This window comes from Centruroides vittatus, unplaced genomic scaffold (genome assembly GCF_030686945.1).
Source record: "Centruroides vittatus isolate TY-2023 unplaced genomic scaffold, ASM3068694v2 contig_941, whole genome shotgun sequence".
Classification (NCBI taxonomy): domain Eukaryota; kingdom Metazoa; phylum Arthropoda; class Arachnida; order Scorpiones; family Buthidae; genus Centruroides; species Centruroides vittatus.
In genome coordinates this window covers 1132438-1155259 of record NW_027122625.1, presented here as the reverse complement: position 1 = coordinate 1155259, position 22822 = coordinate 1132438, and the positions used below count along the sequence as shown (strand labels likewise).

The 22822-nt window shown below is 30.5% G+C and overlaps 1 protein-coding gene across 2 annotated transcripts in view; it reads left to right on the top strand.

The window, feature by feature from the left end:
• LOC136985000 (regulator of G-protein signaling 7-like) overlaps positions 1–22822 on the top strand; it is a 54607-nt gene that overhangs the window by 24023 nt on the left and 7762 nt on the right. For both annotated transcript variants that reach the window (XM_067282163.1, XM_067282164.1), the window contains exons 5-13: positions 1661–1712; positions 6564–6705; positions 13155–13236; positions 15029–15103; positions 15611–15700; positions 17810–17871; positions 19034–19147; positions 20756–20881; positions 21528–21602. In XM_067282163.1, the coding sequence (XP_067138264.1) occupies positions 1661–1712; positions 6564–6705; positions 13155–13236; positions 15029–15103; positions 15611–15700; positions 17810–17871; positions 19034–19147; positions 20756–20881; positions 21528–21602 (818 nt within the window). The remainder of the gene's footprint in view (positions 1–1660; positions 1713–6563; positions 6706–13154; positions 13237–15028; positions 15104–15610; positions 15701–17809; positions 17872–19033; positions 19148–20755; positions 20882–21527; positions 21603–22822) is intronic.

The following is a 22822-nucleotide window of genomic DNA, read 5'->3' as shown; positions in this document are numbered from 1 at the left end:
GTATATCTTATATACAAAATTAATTATTTAATTCTAATAATTTTTTAATAGTAAAAGTTGTAAAATGATTTATACAGAATGTTCAATATATATTTACAACACAGAAAAATAAACAAATAAGATTATTATCTAACATTTTTTTGAATACTTTTTTATGAGAATAGACATGCTATTAGTGGCATGTTATCCTGTAGGCAAAAAGGGCAATTGCCTGGGGCCACCACCAACAGGGAGTCCCAACCAATGCACCGTTGCCTGCCTTAGGAATTTTTGTAGGCACTCCAATTACTGAAATAGCTAGATACACTCATTGACAAAAATATTATCAAAAAACATCACCAAAAAAGGTGGCATTGGAATTGAATGAAACTTTATTAGAGCAAAATATAATGTTGATGGTAATAAATGATTACAGTATCATAGCAAAGGGGCAATTTTCTGTGAAACAACAGTAAAATTTAAAGAACCTTTAGTACTTTGTAGGACCTCCTCTTGCATAGATACATGTGACAATATGGTCAGATGTAGAGACATATATGCAACTTCTCTGTCCTGTGACAGATTTTCTCATAGATGTTGCAACTGTTGCTTCAGATCCTTCACACTTGTAGATGGCTGAAACTGGCATCTGGTCTAGAGATCTAAAGATAGACCAAGCCAAAGAAGTGTAGCAATGTGACACAGACATTTCTGGAAAACCCCGACTGTGTGCAGCTAAGCATTATCTTGCTGGAAAATGACTGTATAGTCCTGCCATGAAAGACAACAAATGAAGGTGCAGGATTTTCTGAACATACCAATGTGTCATCAATGTTCCTTGCACCACTATTAGGGGGTGACTGTCATATGATATATCTCCATAGACCAGCACGCTGACAATGAGAAGCAGTGTTCCTCTCATCAGTAAAGGTGAGATTGAAATACTTGCTAATAGTCCTTCACACTCTTTCTCAAACAGAACTGGGATTCATCACTAATGAATATGCTGCCAATTTATAGCAGTTCATGCCTCTCTGTTGAGGTTGTTGCTGGGGTGCTAATGGTAGGATGCGTAGTAGTTGTCCTACATGCAAATTTGCCTCTGTTAGTTGCCTAGTTGCAGTTAAGCTGTAGGAATATATTATAAATTATTAATATTTCTATCTCAGAAATATTTACAGTATGTTCTGAAAAGCTCTTAGCTTTGCAAGCTATTACCAGTAACATTATTTTAACTATCGTATCTATTTGTTTTACATTCAGAAATAAATTAATATCATGATTTTAAAATGTTATCTATATTTAGTTTTTATCTCATAATTCCACTGTAACTGATAATGTGCTTGTGCAGCTTATACATGTATAAAATGAAAATTCAAGTCACACTGTAAAGTTTAATTGTTTTTATATACATATTTTAAAATTACTAATCAAATTGAAAAATTTTAAGATGGAAACTTTGGTTATTACTTAATTCAATAGTATAAGGAGTTGGAAAAAATCTAGCAGTTTTGACTGTCATTTGGAATGCGTAACATACTAACATCCTGTATTATAATTTATTTATTTAATTTATTGTACATAATTACTATTAATTACTTCATATAATTAAGCAAATTTAATAGAATTATCTTAATTAATAAAATACTGAATATTTGTGTTTTTTTCTACATATATAAAGACACCTTATTTTTGGCCGTCAAATTGTTGGGAGCCTGAAAATACTGATTATGGTTAGTTGATTTTATTATTATTACTTTTTATTATTTAATGATATTTCTAATAATTTTTATAATTTTTCAAATAATTATAAATATTTATTTTCTTTATTAATCATGATAAGTTTTTACAAGGTAATCAATTAACATTCAGAAACAGTAAAAAGTTTGTATTAGGATGATGAAGTACTAGTATATTTATAGGCTTCCTGCCTATATGTTTTGCGCTACTTTGGAGACCTCTTGTGGTAAAATATTGAACTTTGTAGTTACAAACAATAGAGTTAAGACTGAGGTAACATGGAAAATTTGGTGAACTTTTCCTCTGGAATAAAGAAATGAATATTTGTAGCATGGTAGAATGTAGTACTTCTTACAGTAATATCACAGTAGTAGTTTTTTTTTTCAAATGAAAAAAGACCCAGTTAGAAGAAAGGCATGGATTAATGTTGTATGAAGGCATTACTTTTATTTGATCTTCATTAATTATAAAAGCATTCCTAAGTTTTGATGGATATTTTATTTCCAATAAACAATAACGTCTGTTACTGTCTCTGATAATGCCATCTGGAGAACAGCATAGCCAAGGCATTTCTGGGCAATGCACTCTTTATTGTGCAGATAATATCTGTAGAGTTTTCTATCAGTATATTACATTTGGATCAGCCGGAGATATGTGTTGGTTTCTTTTACTATATCTTTTTCTTGTTCCAAAAAATCTGGCTAAGCCTTATTGCTTGTTTGTATTCTTCCTTTCTTAAAGTTTCTAGTATATTCCAAGCATGTGGTAAACTTGTTCTTCATTCTATTTTTTTTTTCTTAGTATTGCCGCCAGGCCGATTTTCACCTGGACAAGTCAGTTTTTAAATTCATGGTCCGGATTGATTATTAATTTGTCCAGTTTTCATAGAAATTGTGAAATTATGATAAAACAACATAAATTTATAAAAACACTTGCGAGTATTTTATTTTAACAGTTAAACACTTTAACTTCACACCCCCACCCAAACTTATCCCTAGGCTAAGGGTGCGACTATGCAGACGTGAATTTAGTAGCGAAGCAAGAGGTTGCAAGCAATATAGTTCTTATATAGAAAAACATGCACAAGTGAGAAATCTTGCTGGCATGAGCAAATTTCTGGTTCTTGCACATATATGCAAAGTTTTTACTTATATTACAAAGTTTGATACTTATCGCGTCTCGCCTTTTCTCGCCACATATTCTTGCTTACTCGCGTCTGCATAGTCATAGCCTAAGAGTGACAGAAAATGTACTTTTAAGATTTTAACTTGCAAATATCTCTGGCAAATATTAGGTCTGTTCCAACACAAGTCCCTAACTGGTTTAAAACTGGCATGCGCATTATTCAGTTCTTGGCTGTAAAATAACATTGCACATGCCTCATACGGTTTCAAATTCAAATTAGTCGGGGACTTGTGTTGGAACAAACCTATTGTCCGGGTCAACAATTTTTGTAAAGGTGGCAACACTATTTTTTCTTTACTAATAAAAACGTAAGACGTGCTACATGCTTGCATCTATCAAGAAGTCTTGCCCTACATGAGCAAAAGGCATTAATCATTTTCCATTGGTCATTAAGTTAATATATTTATGTTATGTTCATACAAATAATTGTAAGAAAACAGATCAAATTAGTAATGAACCAAGAAGAAATGTTAATATTAACAGATATAAATGACAAGGTTTGCAAACAATTTTCTTCAATTGGTATCATTTACTATGAACATTATACACTATAAATAAATACATCCACAACAGCCGTAAATGAACGGGTTAAATTTGGTACTAGAGCTAGGCGTTAGGCGTCATCTCTTTTTAAAACTAGTAATTATAATATTTTAATTAATCGGGTTTCGTTTAATTATAATATTTTAATTAATCGGGTTTCGTTGATGTATATTTGTATACACTATAAAGCTATGATATAAACATTTCATAAAAATTGATATTTAAATACTGTCTGTTAATATTAAATAAAATTAATTGATATTAGTTAAAATTTTAAATAATAATATACAGCTTACCACTGATTTTCCAGCACTTTTTTTAATCCAGATAGAATTATAAGAGGACACCTAAAACCTTCATAATGGAGACTTGTTCACTGAAAGATCATAGATGGCATTGTGTATAGCATGTGTTCACTTGGGTTTTCTACATTTAAATTGTTGATGATCCCTTATAACAGTCACTCATTTTAATGTTTTCAAACTAACTATTTTATGCAACAAACACAGTTTCAAAACAGCAGGAACACTATGAAAACTCAGAGAACTACAACAGCAGAAGAAATAACTTCGGCTGCCCACTTATTTTTTTGAAAAACAAACAAAAAAATGATGCAAACTGCTGCGATTGGTGTAAAATACAGGCATTATGGAACTGTCCCTTCTCTCACAAATCCAGATAAGGAGCAAGTATGAGAATCCCTATAACTTGGAACTAGATTATCAGATCTTTCTTTTTCTTGTATCAATCTGTTAAAAAATTTTTCTTTAAATATAATGCTTCAAATCATCTCAGTTTTATCAAACTGCGCAGCTGGTTTTTTTTTATAGCAAAGTCTTCAATTAAATAAAATTTAATTGAATATGAGTTAGTTAATTATTGATATTATAATTTGAGAAAGTCAGTAAAAACTTTAAGCTAAAACTCAACGAATTATTGAAATAATTTAAACAAAATTCAGAATAAAAAATATTCTACTGCATTTTCTTTAAATTTTTAAGACTATCCTTTTATATTCGCATCAGAATATCGTCAAAAGTTTTCTCGACGACTGAAAAGTCTCAATCATTTTCAAATCTTTTACGGTATCAACTTTTCTTCGATCAATTTGTACCTAAAGAAAAAAATGTGTAGTAAATAAATAAAGATAATTCTTCTTAGAAAATATCTGTAAAGATTAGTTTATTCATTTTTGAAAATTTTCAAAGTATCTAATATTTGGAATTATGAAATAAAAATATATTTCATTTTTATGTAGCAAAAATACTATAGTATTTGTACTTACAAATCATGTTAAATCTATCTATATATGATATTTTATATATTAATATAGTGTTATAACAAGGATTAATAATAATGTAATAAATATATATTTTGAATCAATTTCATTTAACAACATAAACATTTAACATTAACAATTTTCATCGCCTTTTTTTCACAATTATTGTTGCATCATATATTTCAACGGAAACATTTTTATGTATTCAGTTAAGTTTACAGAGCATTGGATTAGGGAACAGTTCCTGATTTTTTCTCCAATGTTTTACATTTAATGGACTCCTGTTAATGGAACACCGGGTAGTGGAGTAATCCATTTAAATGAGTATCGTGTCGGTAGCTTTTATTTAAAACAGCAGTCTGCATAAGAGAACACTGTTCTAAGGAAGATTTATAAAGGTCTGTAATTAATCTTACAGTACATTACCACCCACCATCACACAAATCAGCAAACTCTGTTTCTCATAAAGGTATATTTTTTTTTAAAACAATTAAAAGACAGTTGTTCCAAAAATTAGACGATCACCATTTTTATTTTCCTTTAGTGTTCCAGAACCAAGAATCAGACAGCCAGACCTTTCTTTGTAGGCTACATAGCTGCCCTTTCTAAAAAGAGTTCCTTAAAAATACACAGAAAACCAATTAAAATCAAGTAAATTTCTTAAAATCGGAATGGTAGATCTTATGACATCTTGTGATGATTCATCTGTATCTATTCGGGATTTCGACTCCTTTTATCTGCTAAGGATTAGCGCTGACAAATGCAGATTACGTCGGAATGTCCCTCTAGTGACGGATTTTAACAATATCTTCATTTTCATTTCGTCCGATGAATAAATATTTTTTTAAAACAATTAATGAAAATGAAAACGTGTATTATTTTGTTTAAGCATGTTGAGAAAATATTTAGAAGAAAATTTTACCAATTATAATGTATTTTACCAATTATAATGTATTTTACAAGATCAGAGATGATTGAAAAGAAAGCTGTGAGTAATTGTATCAAAAAAAAAAAAAGTTAAGGACTTCTTTAAGTAAATTTGTTTAGCTTGTCTATTGTATGAATAGTTACGATAGTGCATATAGTTCAGTTCCATATTTGTAAATTACAGTAATAAAATTTCATGGAAAGTAAATACAGTATCTTACTACAAGAATAGTTATATGTTTGTATCCTGTATGTCTCAGTAGTGAACATTCAGAAATTTTGGAGCAAGGGTATTCACATCTTTTCAACAAGGCTTTCTACTGTATTTGTTGGGAAGAAGTGAAAGTAATTGGATTGATAAACTATACTGGGTTTATTGATTTTTTGATAAAACAATAAAATTGATGATGTTAAAATAGAAACCAATATGTAAGGTACAGAAAAAATTACGTGATAATGAATTTTAATGTTTCCAAGTGCATTATAAGTTATATAAAGCTCCTAAGACATGAAATGGTGAAGAAATTTGAATACTATAAACAACTCCCTGGGTAATCTCATTACTTCAAATAAGAGAGCAATCCTGACAGTACTCTCTTCAGCAGACTTAACTGTACATTAAAAAGTAACGCAAATGATACGTCAGCTTTGATTTGCCGAATTAAAAATTAATCGGCAACATTAATTTTATTCAGTTTGTTATGCTTTAAGTCAACATTGTACGTAAAGAAAAGTTTAAAGTTTTGCTTTTTATAAATATAGAAATATTGGTATTATAATTTTAAATTATCACTTAAAGTTAAACCTTAATGAAAATATTCAAGTTTTAAATATATCATATATTTATTATTATTATTATTATTACTTTCAAATATTATTATATAATAAAATTAAAACTATCTATATTTAGCTGTGTACTTATGTAAACGGACCATGCAAAATAAAACTAGATTGGAACTCGCCGATTATGAAGCCGAGAATTTGGCACGTTTACAAAAAATGTTTTCACGCAAATGGGAATTTATTTTTATGCAAGCAGAAGCTCAAGCTAAGTATGTATTATTAAATTTTTTAAATTAAATATACGACTTATATTAAAAAATTATTTTAATATAAAATAAATTGATTATTAGTTATAAAAATTTTATTCTGTATTAAAAGTAATTAATTCTCAATAGTAGTAGAGCATCAATTATCCAAAATAATTAGGGTGGGACAATTTCAGATAACCAATCACACTTGTAGGGAAAGAATAAAAAGATAAACATCTTAAATTAAAAATTATTACAGTTCTTTTTTGAAAGAAGTAATTAATTTTGCTTTGTTTTGCATTATGTTTTTCTTTTTAACTTTGCTAAATCCTTGGCTTGCTTGATCATTATGAGAACTGAAAAATTGCTTCAGGTTGCATTTCTAAGTCTGTTAATGCTGTTTCAAATGCATTAAATGCTTCACTGTATGCTATAACCAGTGAAACATTTGATGCATTGGAAGCCTGTGACTCATTAATTGTGCTTTTTTATTTGTACTATAGTTAATGAAACCTAATGTTAGTATTAATAATTCTTAATAGCTGGTCTACATAAGATTAATTTGTTGAGACCCTAAAGCTAGGTTGAGGTCTACTGGTCTACAAAAAGAAAGAAGTCTGCGTACAGAAAATGTATTTATTTATATTTAACACCAGCACGGAAAACTTAAAAACTTGTGCACGAATTCCTTTACACCCTCACGTGTCCAGAGTACAATTAGCATGCATACAGTACCTTCACTCTCCTTGTCCTTACGTTAACACGTAATGGTTTTCACACAATCTCTACACTAACATGAAAGGTTCCTTAGAAGCATTGAACTTGCGGTAACTCCGTACCTACAATGACGTCTAACCGACAATTATTCCGTGTGGAGAAAAAAAAATATTTGTTTGAGACAATACCTCAGACTTTCCTACTTCTGTATTAATTTTCTTCACTTCATTGTTTTCTCGTACGGCTCCGATGGAGTTCAATTCTCATCCTCTTCTTTTCACCTTTTTCTCAGAAACTTTCTCATTCACACGCATGTGCTCGCTTTATGTCCCTCGATGACACCAATCGAGCCAAGGCGGACGAAGGTAGACCTCCAAAAAATAGGGGAAAAAAGTGCTCTTCCACGCCTGGACCTTCTATTTACACAGTCCTATTGCCTTCTCTTACGTGATCTTTTGGCAACCAATCCAAAGGCCCTTTTTTCATGCACCTCTCAAAGATGGTTCGAATAGCGGTTACATGTCATCAACGAACAACGAAACAACAAAGAAGGGAAAGCCCGATACAATAATAACGCAACAATAATAACCCGATACAATAAAAGTAACGCGAAGTTATGTACAATGATATATACAATATATACACATACAAAACCAAACAACCAATAAGTGGTGGAGCACTACAAATTCACCAATCATTATTACATAAAAACTGCAATTTCTAGAAGTAGAACTCTCTCAAATTGATTTCAGTTACAGTAATCAGTTTTTTAGATAATTGATGCTCTACTGTATTACTATATGTTTTCTTTGAATCTTCCCATCTTGTGATCAATAATCCAATGAAAATGTTTTTCTAATATTGTGTTTTCTTAATTCTAATGTGCATTTGAATCTAACATGCACTCATTTTTTAAAACCCAAAAAAGTTAGTTAACAAATGTAACTTGCATCCTATATTGTCAAACACTCAGTTACATGTTCATGTATTCAAACAGCAATAAATACATTTTTGTCAAATATTTTATTATGTTTACAGTACACATTTCTGAATATATTTGAAGAGTGCAATGCTGCAATGTTGTAAATGCCATTTTTTCCTAAATATTGAAGAAATTATTCTAGTTTTATTGAAGAAATGAATTCTAAATGCAATGTTTTCTGCTGCAAAAAATATTGTGGTGATAGTGGCACTGTAGGTGGCTGTATTTTGAAGTTGAATTTATGTGCAAGCTGTAACATTTTGAGTGCCAAAAGTCACGACTTGCACTTTGGTGCTTAAAATGTTACAACTTATGTTTACGTCATTTTGTTATATGTAACCTAGTGAAGTTTTTACCATTTTATGGTAAAATCAAAATAAATTCTTTCGAGACTTGAAGGAATTCATTGACTAGTAAAAAGTGTTTTTTTGCATTTACAACATTATGGCACACTTCATTTATTCTTTACAGTCAAAATTATCACATGATCAATGTTTTAAAAGCAATATTTAATATTAGTATGCACCAGTACGAGATTTTGCAGATTATGTAGTATTACATCAAATATCTGAAAACAAGCCAATAGAGTTCATCATCCTACTAATTTATGTCTTATCATCTTCAGCCTTGCCACTGCTATCAACTTCAGAGCAATATGTTGATTCTAATGTCAAATCACCAACATCAGTGTTGTTACTTTCAGAATCTATCACATTCTGTGACACCTCACCATCGTCTTCCCACAATATGTCATCCTTGGTGCAATCTAGGGCATTAGAAATGCAACAATTTCTGAAAGACTTTTGATGAGCAAACTAGGAATGATTTCCAAGCTGGAAATCCAATGTGCAACGTCATGAGGTTCCACATATTTGATCTTTTCAGTGCCATCAATTCCTGGTTTTTGTCAGAAAGCCAGTCGTCATATTTTACCTAGACTTTATTCTTGAATTGTGAGGTTCCAGACAAAATTCAAAATTACATGCTAGAATATTAATGAGTGTCTGATGGGGCAGTTAAACGCTCACCTTTCAAATGAAAAAGTGACATAAAGTCAAACAATAATAGAGAAAATAATCTATTTAATTAAATAATGTCTCATGGATATGATTATAAATTCTTGCTGTCAAAAAGATAATCACAAAAGGCTTGAGTTATGAGAAAAGGTTTCAAAATTCTGTATATACCATTCGATTAACATCAGGTAATGACATCAAATTGAACATCAATGTTGACTCTTCCATGACCTTTCAGGTCAAAGGAGAGAAGACACCTGGAGACAAAGATGGACCAATCAAAATGTGATGAAAGATATTGTAAATCAATCAGAATGCAGGATCAAGGAGAGAACCACTTAAAAATGTATGTATCAAGGACATGAGGTTCTTTCTCCAAGGTCCAAGTTCTTTTTACAAAGATTTAAACATTACTTACAAAAACGTTCTCATTTGTGATCAGTCCCCTCTAGCAGACAAGTTTCTCTGAAGAGTTATGCTATAGTTGTGCCCAAATTTTTAAGTTCCCTGTTCTCTGCTTTTCGAGTGGCTGACTGTTGGACGTACTTCCCAGCCAACCCCAAGTTTCCACCTGATCTGAGATTCACCAGACAAAGAGAGTCCCGGGGCCATCTATTCACCGACAGTTGATCATCAAAGGATTTATTATTGATTTGGACTAGTGACATTTGGACTCTCTGGAATCAATTAAGACATATCAATATTACAGAGTCTGTCCCTAGGAGACGAATAGACTAAATTTTTGTAAGCATTTCTGTACTCAAATAAATGGGTTCTTCTGTAAATGGTAATCCTGTCTCAGTGTTCACATGTGATCTTTTGACCCGCTTGTTATCCTGATGTGAATTTTGGATATTTTTGGCTAAATTGGCAATCTCACAGAATGGCCTGACATCCAAAAGTTGGAGAATGGAAGTTATTCCTCCAGGAATGACAACAAATTTGATTTTCATCCTGCAGATCTTGTTTTTTACTTGATCCATCAAGTGTCCTTTGAATGAGTTCAAGCAAAGAATTGATGGTGGGTTTAGTAGTGTGCTGGGACAATGTCCCCAAATATTTTTTAGCAAGTTGAGTATTAATTCTTCCATCATCCATTCCTTCCTAATTCCGTAATCTATTGAGGTCTTTTGATTTTTTTACACATATGTGTCTACCAGAGGGCTAGCTTGGACAAGTATTCCAGAGTGGGCAGGGGTGGATTGGGGATTCTTACAATCCTGGCTATAAGTTAGAAATGGAGAATATTTGAATACTTGAACATATTCTAGATTCAAGATCTCAAATACTGTGCTGATAAAATATAAATTTGAATACTACAAATATCTCTAATATTGTGCCATACATACAGTACAGTAGCAGATCCAGAAGTACTCAAAGGGAAGGCTAACTCAAAAATTATAAATACAGTAGTACCTTGTATTTCAAATGTTTCAGAGTTTGAATGGTAAATTCGACAAAAATTTTCCTTGGAGTTTAAATGATGCTTCAAAGTTCAAACTAGTGTGCACAGTGAAAAAATGTTCTCGAAATGTAAACACCAACTGTTGTGCGCCCAAGTCATCTCTCTCTCTCTCTCTTGCATTATGCTATTAAAAATATGCAAAAACTTTCTGTTCAACCCAATATAATCCCTGCTTATTAACCATGGCATCGGAGAAGTGTGCGGAAGTAACGAAGCCTAAGAGGAAGGTTGTAGTATTGACGATTGAGGTGAAAAAGTAATTTACCACGAAACGTTTAAGTGGTACACTTGTGGTAGCATGTTTAAGATGCCAAAGTCAATGCTGTGCAAGCAGTAAATGCAATTTTCATTTTATTGTATATATTATGTATTTTATTTATTATTAAGACATTTAATTGTATTATTTTTACCTTAAATCATGCATGTTTGCTGTTTTAAATTTATCAAAATGGGTGTTGTTTAGGATCTGAGAATGGATTAATTCCCTTTCTATTATTTCTAATGGGAAAAATTGATTTGGACTTCAAATGATTCAGAATTCAACTGGCTGAATTCATTTATGACAAAAAGAAAAAAGAAACAGATTAAATCCTGAATGTTTTCAAATTCTTGTTTTCTTAAATAAAAATCTGCAGATGAGAATGATGATAATTATTTGTTAATCACATATAGTTGAGAGAAGAGTGCCTAAAAACAAGCTACTTTTAGAACTTAGTAAGATCTAGAATTTCCCAGTTTCCTTTTTTAGAAATTAGTTTACTTCCAAATTTGAAAGTTTCTAAATTTTTCAGATTTTTCTTCTGGCCACGCTGATTTTTTCAAAGAGATGGCAAATTGACATCACTGTTGTCGTCTGAGATTGTTCTAGAGAAAATCACTGATTCCTTGCTTCCATCTGAAAATTTTTTACTGCTTTACCATCAGATTCTCTTTAGTCGATATCTTGCAATAAGTGTATATACCAATCCCGAGAAAGTTGTTTATTTTCTACTCGTCGTTGCCATTACACCATTTGAAAATGCGACCATCTGTCAATATTGATGTATCTTGGGAATGAATAGATGGAACTTTACAAAATTTGATATTAATATTGAAAAAAATAGCAAAGCACAATAATATTCATATTTTGTTGAGATGATGCCTATATTTTCAGTTTTTTTATAAGATACAAAGTATTCTCATTCCAGTATAGTAAATGACTATGTTAAGCCATTTGTTAGTTCACTTACTTCATGGCTTGACTAAAGAATCTTATATGCCAAAACTTGTCTGATCCCGTTTGACAGCTGTAGAAAAATGTATTCTCTATATTGATCATAACGACCATAACTGGCACTGGTATGACACTTGTAGTGTTTGAAATTGAAATTGAAGTCTACGATATTCAGCTATGCCACATAAAGGGATTGGATAATCTGGTGGCTGATTTATTATACTATATGAATTTGAGATTCTGAAATAATTGAATTTCTTTGATTTTTATTTCTATGAATATAAAGTAAATGGAGAAATGCAGGAAACTTACATTTATACAGTGAACTCCCATATAACATGAATTTGTATGTGACATAAGAATTGCTCATCCAGAGGTATACATTTTCTTCAATTTCTACGTCTAGGTTTAAACTTGCATAAAAATTGTCTGATAATGCATGTCTTGTATAATGCAATTTCCTATATCTGTGTTGTAAGGGACCCCACTGTAATAGTATTTTTTGAAGGAATAATAATGCATTTACAGTTGTTCCTCGATAGTCCGACGTTTTGTAATCCGACATGCTCAGTAGTCCGACGCACGTCCTGTCGAGGTCACCACAGTCCCTGTCCCCATTACGTGTCTGCTTACACAGAAGCATGTCGCGACATGAATCTCCCCACCCAATTATTACACGATGACACACATTTCTTGTTTTCTGTGAGCAGTTCTGTACGTACTGTATTATTTATGCCTATACATACTGTATGTACAGTACATTTATTGGCTTCCATATTTCTTTTAATAAACATGTTTTAGTTAACTGAAATGGGTGTTTCATTTCCATATTAACCTAGGCAACATTTTACTCATAAAATCTAGGAATATTGTAGGCTACTGCTAGCAAAACAATACCGAAAGTGATTACATATTTGGCAATCTGGATACTTTTGGTAATCCGACACCCCTTTGGTCCCAAACCTGTCGGATTATCAAGGGACATCTGTATTAATATTAAATCAACAAATCATGTTTTTTGTTTTATAAATAAATATTTATTTCAAATTATTTTCAACAGTATTTAATATTTTTTAGAGTCGATAAAAAAAGAGATAAATTAGAAAGAAAAGTTTTAGATAGCCAAGAAAGAGCTTTCTGGGATGTTCATAGACCAGTTGTGAGTCTAAATTTTATTATCTTATAAACTGTGTAATTTTAAGTATGTAATTTATAAGGGGCTGTCTGTAAATTACATAATGCTGATGTGAGTGGGTATACAGGTAATTGTTACGATGTGTTACAAGGGAGTGAAGGTGTTTAGAAAATCATTATATAATACTGGAATCTCAACTCTTGGATAACAGAATGATTCATTTTACTTTCCCAGCTATTATGTATGCTTAACAAGGGAAAGTATTGAAATTATGTTAAATTTGACCCTCCAAGTTTTTTTGTAAATCTCCATGTTTTGAGACTTCCCGAATTAAAAAATTCCATAGGTGTGTGTGTTGGCATCTGTTTCATTTAATATTTTGGGATGGGATAATGATTAAAAAATGAAATTTGACATGTTTGTTTGTGTATAAAGGGCATTACAGTCAAACCTGTTTTTATGCAGGGGATAGGGACCGCATAAAAAAAGTCTCACGTAGAAAATAACTCGAAACCGTACGAAATAACTAGGAATTGCTTTTTTAACTCCTTGGGCCTTTTTCTGCAACACCTAATGGGGAAAAAAATCCTCTAAGAATTTTAATTTTTATATTAATTAATTATTTCCACTTAAATATGAATCTAACATTAAAAAGTTAAAAATAATCGTTAAATAATGATTTTATTTGATAAATATAGCTGCAGGAAGTGTTATTTCATTTAACAAGGCCTGAAATTTCACACCCGCAGTCTAAAGCTGGAGGGGAGCTAACTTACTGCATCTGTTCAAATATAACATAATATTTATGGTTTTTATGCTATTAAAATAAGAGAGGACCGAAATAAACGTATGAGAAAAAAATTTTACTGAATAAAAAATGAAAAAACCTGCTGATGTCATAGAAAACAACCAATAGAGTTTTTAAAAATTTTACAGGAGTCAATTATGTTCCAATTTGATTGAAATTTTCATATACCGCACAAAAAAAATCGCACAGAAAAAGACCGCACAAAAACAGGTTTGACTGTATTGCTATTAAATTTTGACTAAAAGTGAGGAGATCGAGAGGGTTCGTGTATCATATCTTGAGAGAAGATGGACATAACAAAGATTTTACTCATTATTAGTATTTACAATTTTTATAAACTCGTCCCTACCCTCAAAATTAAGCTTTTTGCCATTTTATAATAATTAATATTATGGGAGTTTTTATATAAAACTTTTTATAACAGATGGTGCTACAAACAATTTAATTTATTATATTTTATAATATAACGTCAGATTTTATTTTAAAAATAAGTAACAACCAGAAAAGTTATGCAACTCATTGCTAAATTTTTTGTTTTTGAAGTATTGCATAACAGATCTCTGCTTATGTCACTGCTTTGTACAGTAATTATGTAATTAATAAAATACCTCGTACTGTACATTATTCCTTAGTACAGTTAATAGGGTCAATTGTGGATACGCATTACATAATTTTGATATTATGTAACACATGTTAATATAGGACAGCATTACAGTGTGTTACCGGGGGATGGGACACAGTTGAAGCATATAAAAATAGCACTATGTAATTTATGGATGATCCCTAATGAAAGATATTTTTAAGAAAGTATAGAGGATAATTCTGAAATTTCTAATATGAAAAATAATTATATGTTTATTTTCTAATAGTGATAGATTAGATATACTTCTGTAAAATAAAAGTCAGGATTTATCTGATTTTTTAAAACATATACACATCGAATGAAAAATTAATTAGTAAAATATGGATAAAAATTATGTGGTATTAATAAAAACCAAATATTTTTAGCCCGGTTGTGTTAATACAACTGAAATTGATATTAAAAAAGCATGTCGAATGAATAAACCAATAAAGAGTTCAAAGGTAAGATTTTTTTAAATATAATATTAACTTCCAAATTTTATAAACATATTTGTTCCTGTTTATTGGGGCAAAGAAATAGATTTTAATAATACTTTCGAGCTTGTTCGGCTCGTCCTCGGGTGTTCGCATCTATTGACAGTTTTATAATGGAGACAGTTAAGGTGGGAGATGCATGTGCAAAATGGAAATGCCATTGTTTAGATACAGTGGGATATAAACTTTTCAGAAAATAAATCTCTCTTCAGTTTGAAGTTAATTAATGAAACTACTTTTGCTTCTTGTAATTTAATAGATTATCTGCATGGAATTATGGTAATTAATGTGTGTGTTATCTGTGTTTGAAAGAAAGAGAACAAAGTTCTCTCTTTTGAATATATTTGTTCTAACACACATGATAATTTTCATAGCTGATGATCTGAATAAAATTTAATTTGGTTTTCTGAATTAAACCCTTTTTCCTCATCTTTTAATTTGTATATATAAATAGAGAAATTTGTTACTTTATAGCATATGCAATGCTCAGTTTCTGGAGGAAGAATAAGTCCAAGCATTTCCGAAGCAGATTTAAGTAATCCGGCTGAATTATTGAAACTTGAAGTAAGTATAAATATAAATTAAAACACATCAATAAGGATTAAATGACAGATTTTGTAAAGAAAATATAAGTTTTTATTAATTTATGTTTAATGTTTCAATAATAAAGGACAAAAAAACCGTCCGAAAAATAAATGCGCTTTTGGCTGTTTGTGCAGCTATTTACCGTTTGTAATGGGCATACACTGTTATCTTATGCCCGTTACAAATTGTTCTTATACCACATGTTTAATTTAACTTTAAATTGAGCATTCAGTTTGTATTCTGTTTATTGTGTTCTGACAATGGCTGCACAAACAGCCGAAACATTTGAAAAATAAAGAATACTGCTGGAAAAACTTACTTTTTTGGACAGATTTTGTACAAATCTCATAAACCAGTTTTTGAATTGTAGTAATACAACTAAGGACATTGTCAATTAACCATTACAGCATGTTTTTTAAAGAGTTAACATACAATTGATTAGTGATAATTATTCCTTTGTTATAAACATTTGCTCTAAAGAGAAAATTGGTTCTTCCTATTTCATCTCTCTCTCACCAAATAATTGTTATTCTAATATTATAAAAATTAATGATAAATTTTCATTTAAGAAGAGATTAATTTTAGTAGAGATATTTTCTATATAATTATTAGTAATTGCATATGGTTATAAAATTCTACTAAATAGATTCAAATTATCAGATATTTGAAAATTTTATGTAAAATACAAAGGTCATTCTAAAAGTAAATAAAAATATCTAAGTTTTGTTTCATTATCTTAAAGAACATTTGTTTCTCTATTTTACAACACATATGATAACAGCTATTTTTCTACGTAGTCACAATACAAATTTAAGCATTTGTCTTAGCATATCACCAGCTTTTCCATGCCTTCTGCACACTCAGTTACCTCCAAGTTCTTGAACCAGTCATTAACTGCCTCTTCCAGTTCGTTGTCACTTCCATAGTGATTCCCGGCCAAAAACTCCTTCAATTTTGGGAAAAGGTGGTAATCACTTTTGGTAATCACCAAGTCCGGGCTATAAGGAGGATGTTCAAAAACTTCCCACTTAAACTGCTGAAGCAAGTTCTTCGTCAACGCAGCAGCATGTGGACGTGCATTATCCTGAAGAAGCACAATGCCTCTGGACAACAATCCTCGCAGTTTGTTTCGATTGGCGCGACATAGTCGGTGAAAATGTATGAATAGATAAACCTCGCTTATCTGTCTGTAAATTTCGATAGGGCAGATGTTTTTTGCATTCAAAAGGCGTATTTTACACTACAAACCTCACACTTGGTGGAATCTTTTTGTCACACATTTCAAAGTCATGCTATAAACAGTAAATGATCATTGTAGCATCAGACTGGGGCAAAAAAATGGGAAGGTCCACGACATGGCGGTGGGGGGGTGGGGAAAGAACTGCACGGCTCGTCATATCAAAACGTTCTTTTCTTTTAGAATGACCCTCGTATATGTACACCCTAGTAAAATTATCATTTTAAATTATGTATTAATGGCATGTGATTTCAAATATGATATGACAATATTTGATATCAACTGATATTATCTGTTAAGACTGCTTGACATTAAAGGTTTAAAAACAAACAATGTCATGTTGTGATTGACATATTGACATCACTTGATACATCCAGAAGTTTTTGAAAATGTATTGTGAAAAACATTTTATTGATAATTAAATATTTTGAACTTTTATAACATGTTTCACAATGCTTTTTATTTCAGTTATTCAATAGTAGAATAGACATTTTTTAGCATTCAAAAAGCATGTCAGTTATGTGAAATTTGGTAAACTTCAATCAATAGACAAAGTTACTCATATCAGCATATCGGTCTCAAAGAAATTATATTTGTTCTTAATTCAGTTTATATTTTTTGTACAAGTAATTTTTAACTTTGTGTGAAAAACATCACACCAATCTACCAAACTGATAAATAAATAATAATATAAAAATAGCAAATTTCTATATTTTTGATTTATTTCTTTCTTAAATTTATACCAGGATGTTTTATATAAAAGTTTTTATTATACTTCTTATGTTTGCTTAATAGTTATTCAAAAGTAAGAAAAAAAATTTTAAAAACTGTTTGAATTTTTCAATTTACAGTTGGAAACATTAAAAAATAGATTGGACAGAAGAAATGTCAAGATTTCAAAAGTTGCTGATTCGTAAGTATATATTTAATTATATTTACTTGTATAAATTTATATTGAATTTAATATATAAGACATAACAAAATCGTATGCCATTCTTTGAAGTGTAGCAACTTGACTAATATTTTATAACATGCATTTTTTCCATTGATTGATTGGAGACAAAACAAATAAATAATATATTCTTCAATAATCATATATACCATTGTTTATGTAGTATTCTTAAATGATAAATGAATAATGTTCAGAATACAAAATATGTTATGAGGAAGGCACAAACACACAAACTAAGATTTGGATCACTTTTTCACGTACCTTTATTTCTTAATACTGGTAGTTTTTAACGAAATGATCTTATAAGCCACTAAATTTTTGTCACCCGAGCAAAAATATCGATTGAGATAGTTAAAACGATGACATCAACTGATATTCAAAACAATTCACATTGTCATTTCAGACTATAAAATGTCGTTTAATATGAATTATCAATTGATGACTTATTGTTATTGAAAACATTATTTAATGTGAGTTGTTTTCAATGAATATTTCAGGTTAAGAAATTGAAATGACTTGTAGTCTGGAGGTTTTCTGGAGATAAAGACATAAATAAAAATATAGTGTTACATTGAATTATTTCATAAATGATTCTAATTTAACTCCAAATTAGAATTAAATATGACCTGTAGATTAATTATTTCGATAAATCTGTGTGTTATAAGTTAATTGAACTGGTAAAACTGACTTCAAATGCTCTAATGACAAGTCCATTCATATCTTTTTAGATTATTTGAATGTAACAAATGACATCAATCAATATTTCTACTAATGTACAGCCAGTTTGATTTCAGATTATGTGATAATGCGATAATGCAGATTATCTATTCACCGTTTAATGCTATAGAAACCAAGAACATACCCATTACAAAGCTGCTCTTAAGACTTTTACTAAATAAATGTGGAGATTAACTTTCTCAAAAATGGATAATGAATGAGAACACATGAAATTAATATAAACCATATTAAATGAATTTTCTTAATGTTCCTTGTTACCCACTCAAATATATGAATGATCTTGTAGATTTTTGGTTTGATATTCATAAATATTGAATAAATTACACATTAATTATCTTGAAATAATTAATTTTTGTCAGTTACATATATTAATATTTTATTTTAGCTATGTAAGTTATTTTGAACAGTATCAAGAATACGACCCTTTCATTACAAATCCCGAGCCGTCTAATCCTTGGATATCGGACAGCGTAGAATTTTGGGAATTGGAGAAACAAACGTAAATACGTCTCTTAAGATTTTTCAGTCAATATTATAGAAATTAAATTCGTCGTATCACTTTGTTTTAATTAAAAAATTTATATAAACACCTCAATAATTTAAGTTCATTAATTTATATTATGAATATTATCATATAATAATTATAGATAACATAATTTACAAAAATAGTCAGTCCTTTGCATTTTTATGATAGCAGATAATCAAATTTGTATATATTCAGTCTTTAATGTAGTATAGAAATCAATGTAAAAATTTCTATTCTCCTAAACTTATTATTATGAGATTTACTAGTGGCTCTGTCTGAATGAAATTATCATGACTTTTACAGCTACATTAAATGTGACATAAAATAGTATTAAACATTCAAAGATAGTTTATATTTAATATGCCAACAACTGACGGATTTTATCGTGATTATTTTAAATTAATTACTAAATAATTTGTCACTAGAGGGAGATGTTAGCACAGTGTATTATTAGATTTAATAATTAATTTTTTAAAAATTCTGGAAGAAAAAAATTGGTCCAGAGCGGGACTTGAACCCGCAACTGGCAGTTATGCCACCTGAGCCTCCGTTCCAATCTCCTCTTCCAGATATAACTGACGATGGTTATCTAATGGTTATCTGTATAAATATATATAGTGCTGGATGGGGATGCATTCAGCATCTGCATCATCCTGTAAACACTCACCTAAGGTCTCCTAATTATTAAATCTAGTAAGAGATGGCACCTAATGCCACCCTCTAGTGATAAATTATGAGGATAATCCGAAAAGTAATGTCTCCTATTTTTCAAAAATACAAATGAACATTATTTTCAATAAACGTTTCTATCATCTTAAAGCTTGAACATTTATCTATTTTTCTACATAATTGCCATTTCGGTCGATGCATTTTTGTAGGCGCTGTGGCAATTTTTGTATGCTCATGCCATACCAGCTTGCCGCCATGTCACGGGACCTGTCTTGTGCACACCTTCCGATATTGCAACTTTTCTGTTAAATCCTAAGAATGGATGATCTCTGTATTTTGGTTCATGGGGTTTCACCAAAGCACCAGAGTGATGTGCCGATCTTCATGCATGGTTTGATCAACCTTTGCGACTGTCTTGTTGGGAAATTGACGGTCTCCTGCTTCTTTCTTCATCGTGAATTTCAGTACAATCAGCTGCAAATTCCTACACCACTTGAGGATGTTTTTGACATCTATGCACAACTCGCCATATACTTCCGTCAACTGGCAATAAATTTCGATCGATTTAACATGACATGGCAGCGAGCTGGTATGACATGGACATACAAAAATTGCCACAGTGCATACAAAAATGCATCGACCGAAATGGTGATTATGTAGAAAAATAGATAAATGTTCAAGCTTTATTTTCAGTAACGTTCATATCATTTTAAATGTTTCTTTGTATTTTTTTAAAAAAATAGGAGACCTTACTTTTGGGATTACCCTTGTATTTAGTAATTAATTTAAAATAATCATGATATAATCTGGTAGTTGTTGGCATATTCTGTATGTACTGTACATTGGGTTTGTAGATGTTGGTTTACACACAGTTTATATTAATATTACTCTTGTATGTTTTTTTATTTACAGTAAAGATATCCCTGCAAGAAGGGTAAGAAGATGGGCATTTTCTCTTCAGGAACTATTAAAAGATCCAGCTGGAAGAGAACAATTTTTTAAATTCTTAGAAAAAGAATTCAGTGCAGAAAATTTAAAGTAAATATTACTTTTACTTAAAACAAACAAAATCAGTATTGGGATCATCCATAAATTACATATTGTTATTTTTACACTTTTCAATTACCATTTCACCCTCCATAATAGAGTCACACATACCAACCCTCAAAATTACATAACATATTCTCAAATCAATTTTCTTAACTATACTAAAGAATAAAAGTTAAATTCAGTACCCTGCGCTATGTATTATTTTACTAATTACATTACAAAGCAGGTGACATAAGCAGTACTTCTGAATGTTAAATGGGCAAGAATCCAACAAAACATATTTGTAATTTTATGATAAAATAAAAAGCCAATTTCTACTGTTTTTTGTTGAATTAGAAAATAACAATTTCTCAGATTTGGCTATAACTTTCATCATTTAGCAGAAAAATTAGCAGCTTAATCCCTACATATCTAACAAACATCATTACATTTTTGTAAACACTGCCACAATTTGCTATGTATCATAATAATGACCTGCTCATATTTGTATTATGTAATTTATGGAAAGTCCCATTTGTTGTTTTTAAGAAAAAGTCTTTTGGTAGATTAATAAAATATGTGTATTTGGATTATTTTCAAATTCACACCTTAATGATTTTAGATTGTGTTTAGATATTTTTCTTTTTATTGAAAGATTTTGGGATGCCGTACAAGAACTGAGACAAGTTCATTCAAAAGATGTACCCGTTAAAGTGAGAGAAATATGGAAGTGAGTAGCTTTTATAAAAAGTAGCTATGTATTTTTAATTGATTATTGAAGAATGTTAAAATACTTACTTTTCAATGTTTTCGGGATAAAATTTTATTCTGAAAACTTTAGAATGGTAATATAACTGGTCAAAATGAGCTGACTTTCTAACTCATTTTGTCTTACATTTGACCTATTAATTGATTTTAATATACTTTAGATGCAAAGGATATCAAAGTTTGTTTTATATAAATGTCTTTTCATGATTAATAAAAATAATATACAGTACACGTCATCAAAGACTGCATGGTAAATACATTTTTCCCTCTTCTGCAACAGTTGAATTTACAAGAAGCATTCACTCTCTAATGTCTGTGGAACTATTCTGTCCTGGAACAGTTTTTTTTACCATGATTGGTGTGGAGGTCCAGCAGACCTAAATCTGCATTGCTGCAATATAGACCAAAACTAATTTCCATCAATGTTAAAGATTAAAAATTCAGGTTTTGAAAAGTAATCAATAAAGGAATGATCTTGCTGCTCTTAAAACAATCTTTTAATTCATTGTTAATATTCCTGCATTTCTAGGATGTGGGATGGTATACAACATAGATTTTAACATTGTATGATTGTCTTTGTTTTTTTTTTTTTTTTTTTTTTTTTTGACATGCGTATATCAGATTACAGAATGATTTTCAATATATAAAAATCCCAGGAACATTGTGCAAAGAGACCAGTCTGGGATGGCATAATGTTTTGGAACTACATGAGACTTTTCTGACATTGTCATCTATGAAAATGAAATGCCCATGCACTTACAGCTTCATTTAACAAAATAACTAGCAAGATCTACTTGTCTTTATAAAGCATCCCATGCATCAACTCTGCCTGCCTAGATGAGCATTTGCTTTCAGGAGGCAACCGTGTACTGTACCATATTAATCATTGTCAAAAATGTTTTGTGGTTCGATGTAATTAAAATTTTTGCATAAAGAATACAGTTTAAATGTTCTGATCAATAGTCCCTGATATATAGACCAACTTGTTATCAAACTTCTATATATGTTGTGTGAAAAATTTTCTGTTATAATTCCAGAATAGGCTGGGTTTTGCTGCAGAAGATTGTTCAGCAAGCAGATCTCCCTTCGAAATATCATCAATTTCATTGATTTCAGGAAGGCTTTTGACAGTATTCACCGTGAGACTATATGGTGTACTGGCAAACTTTGTCACAGGAATGA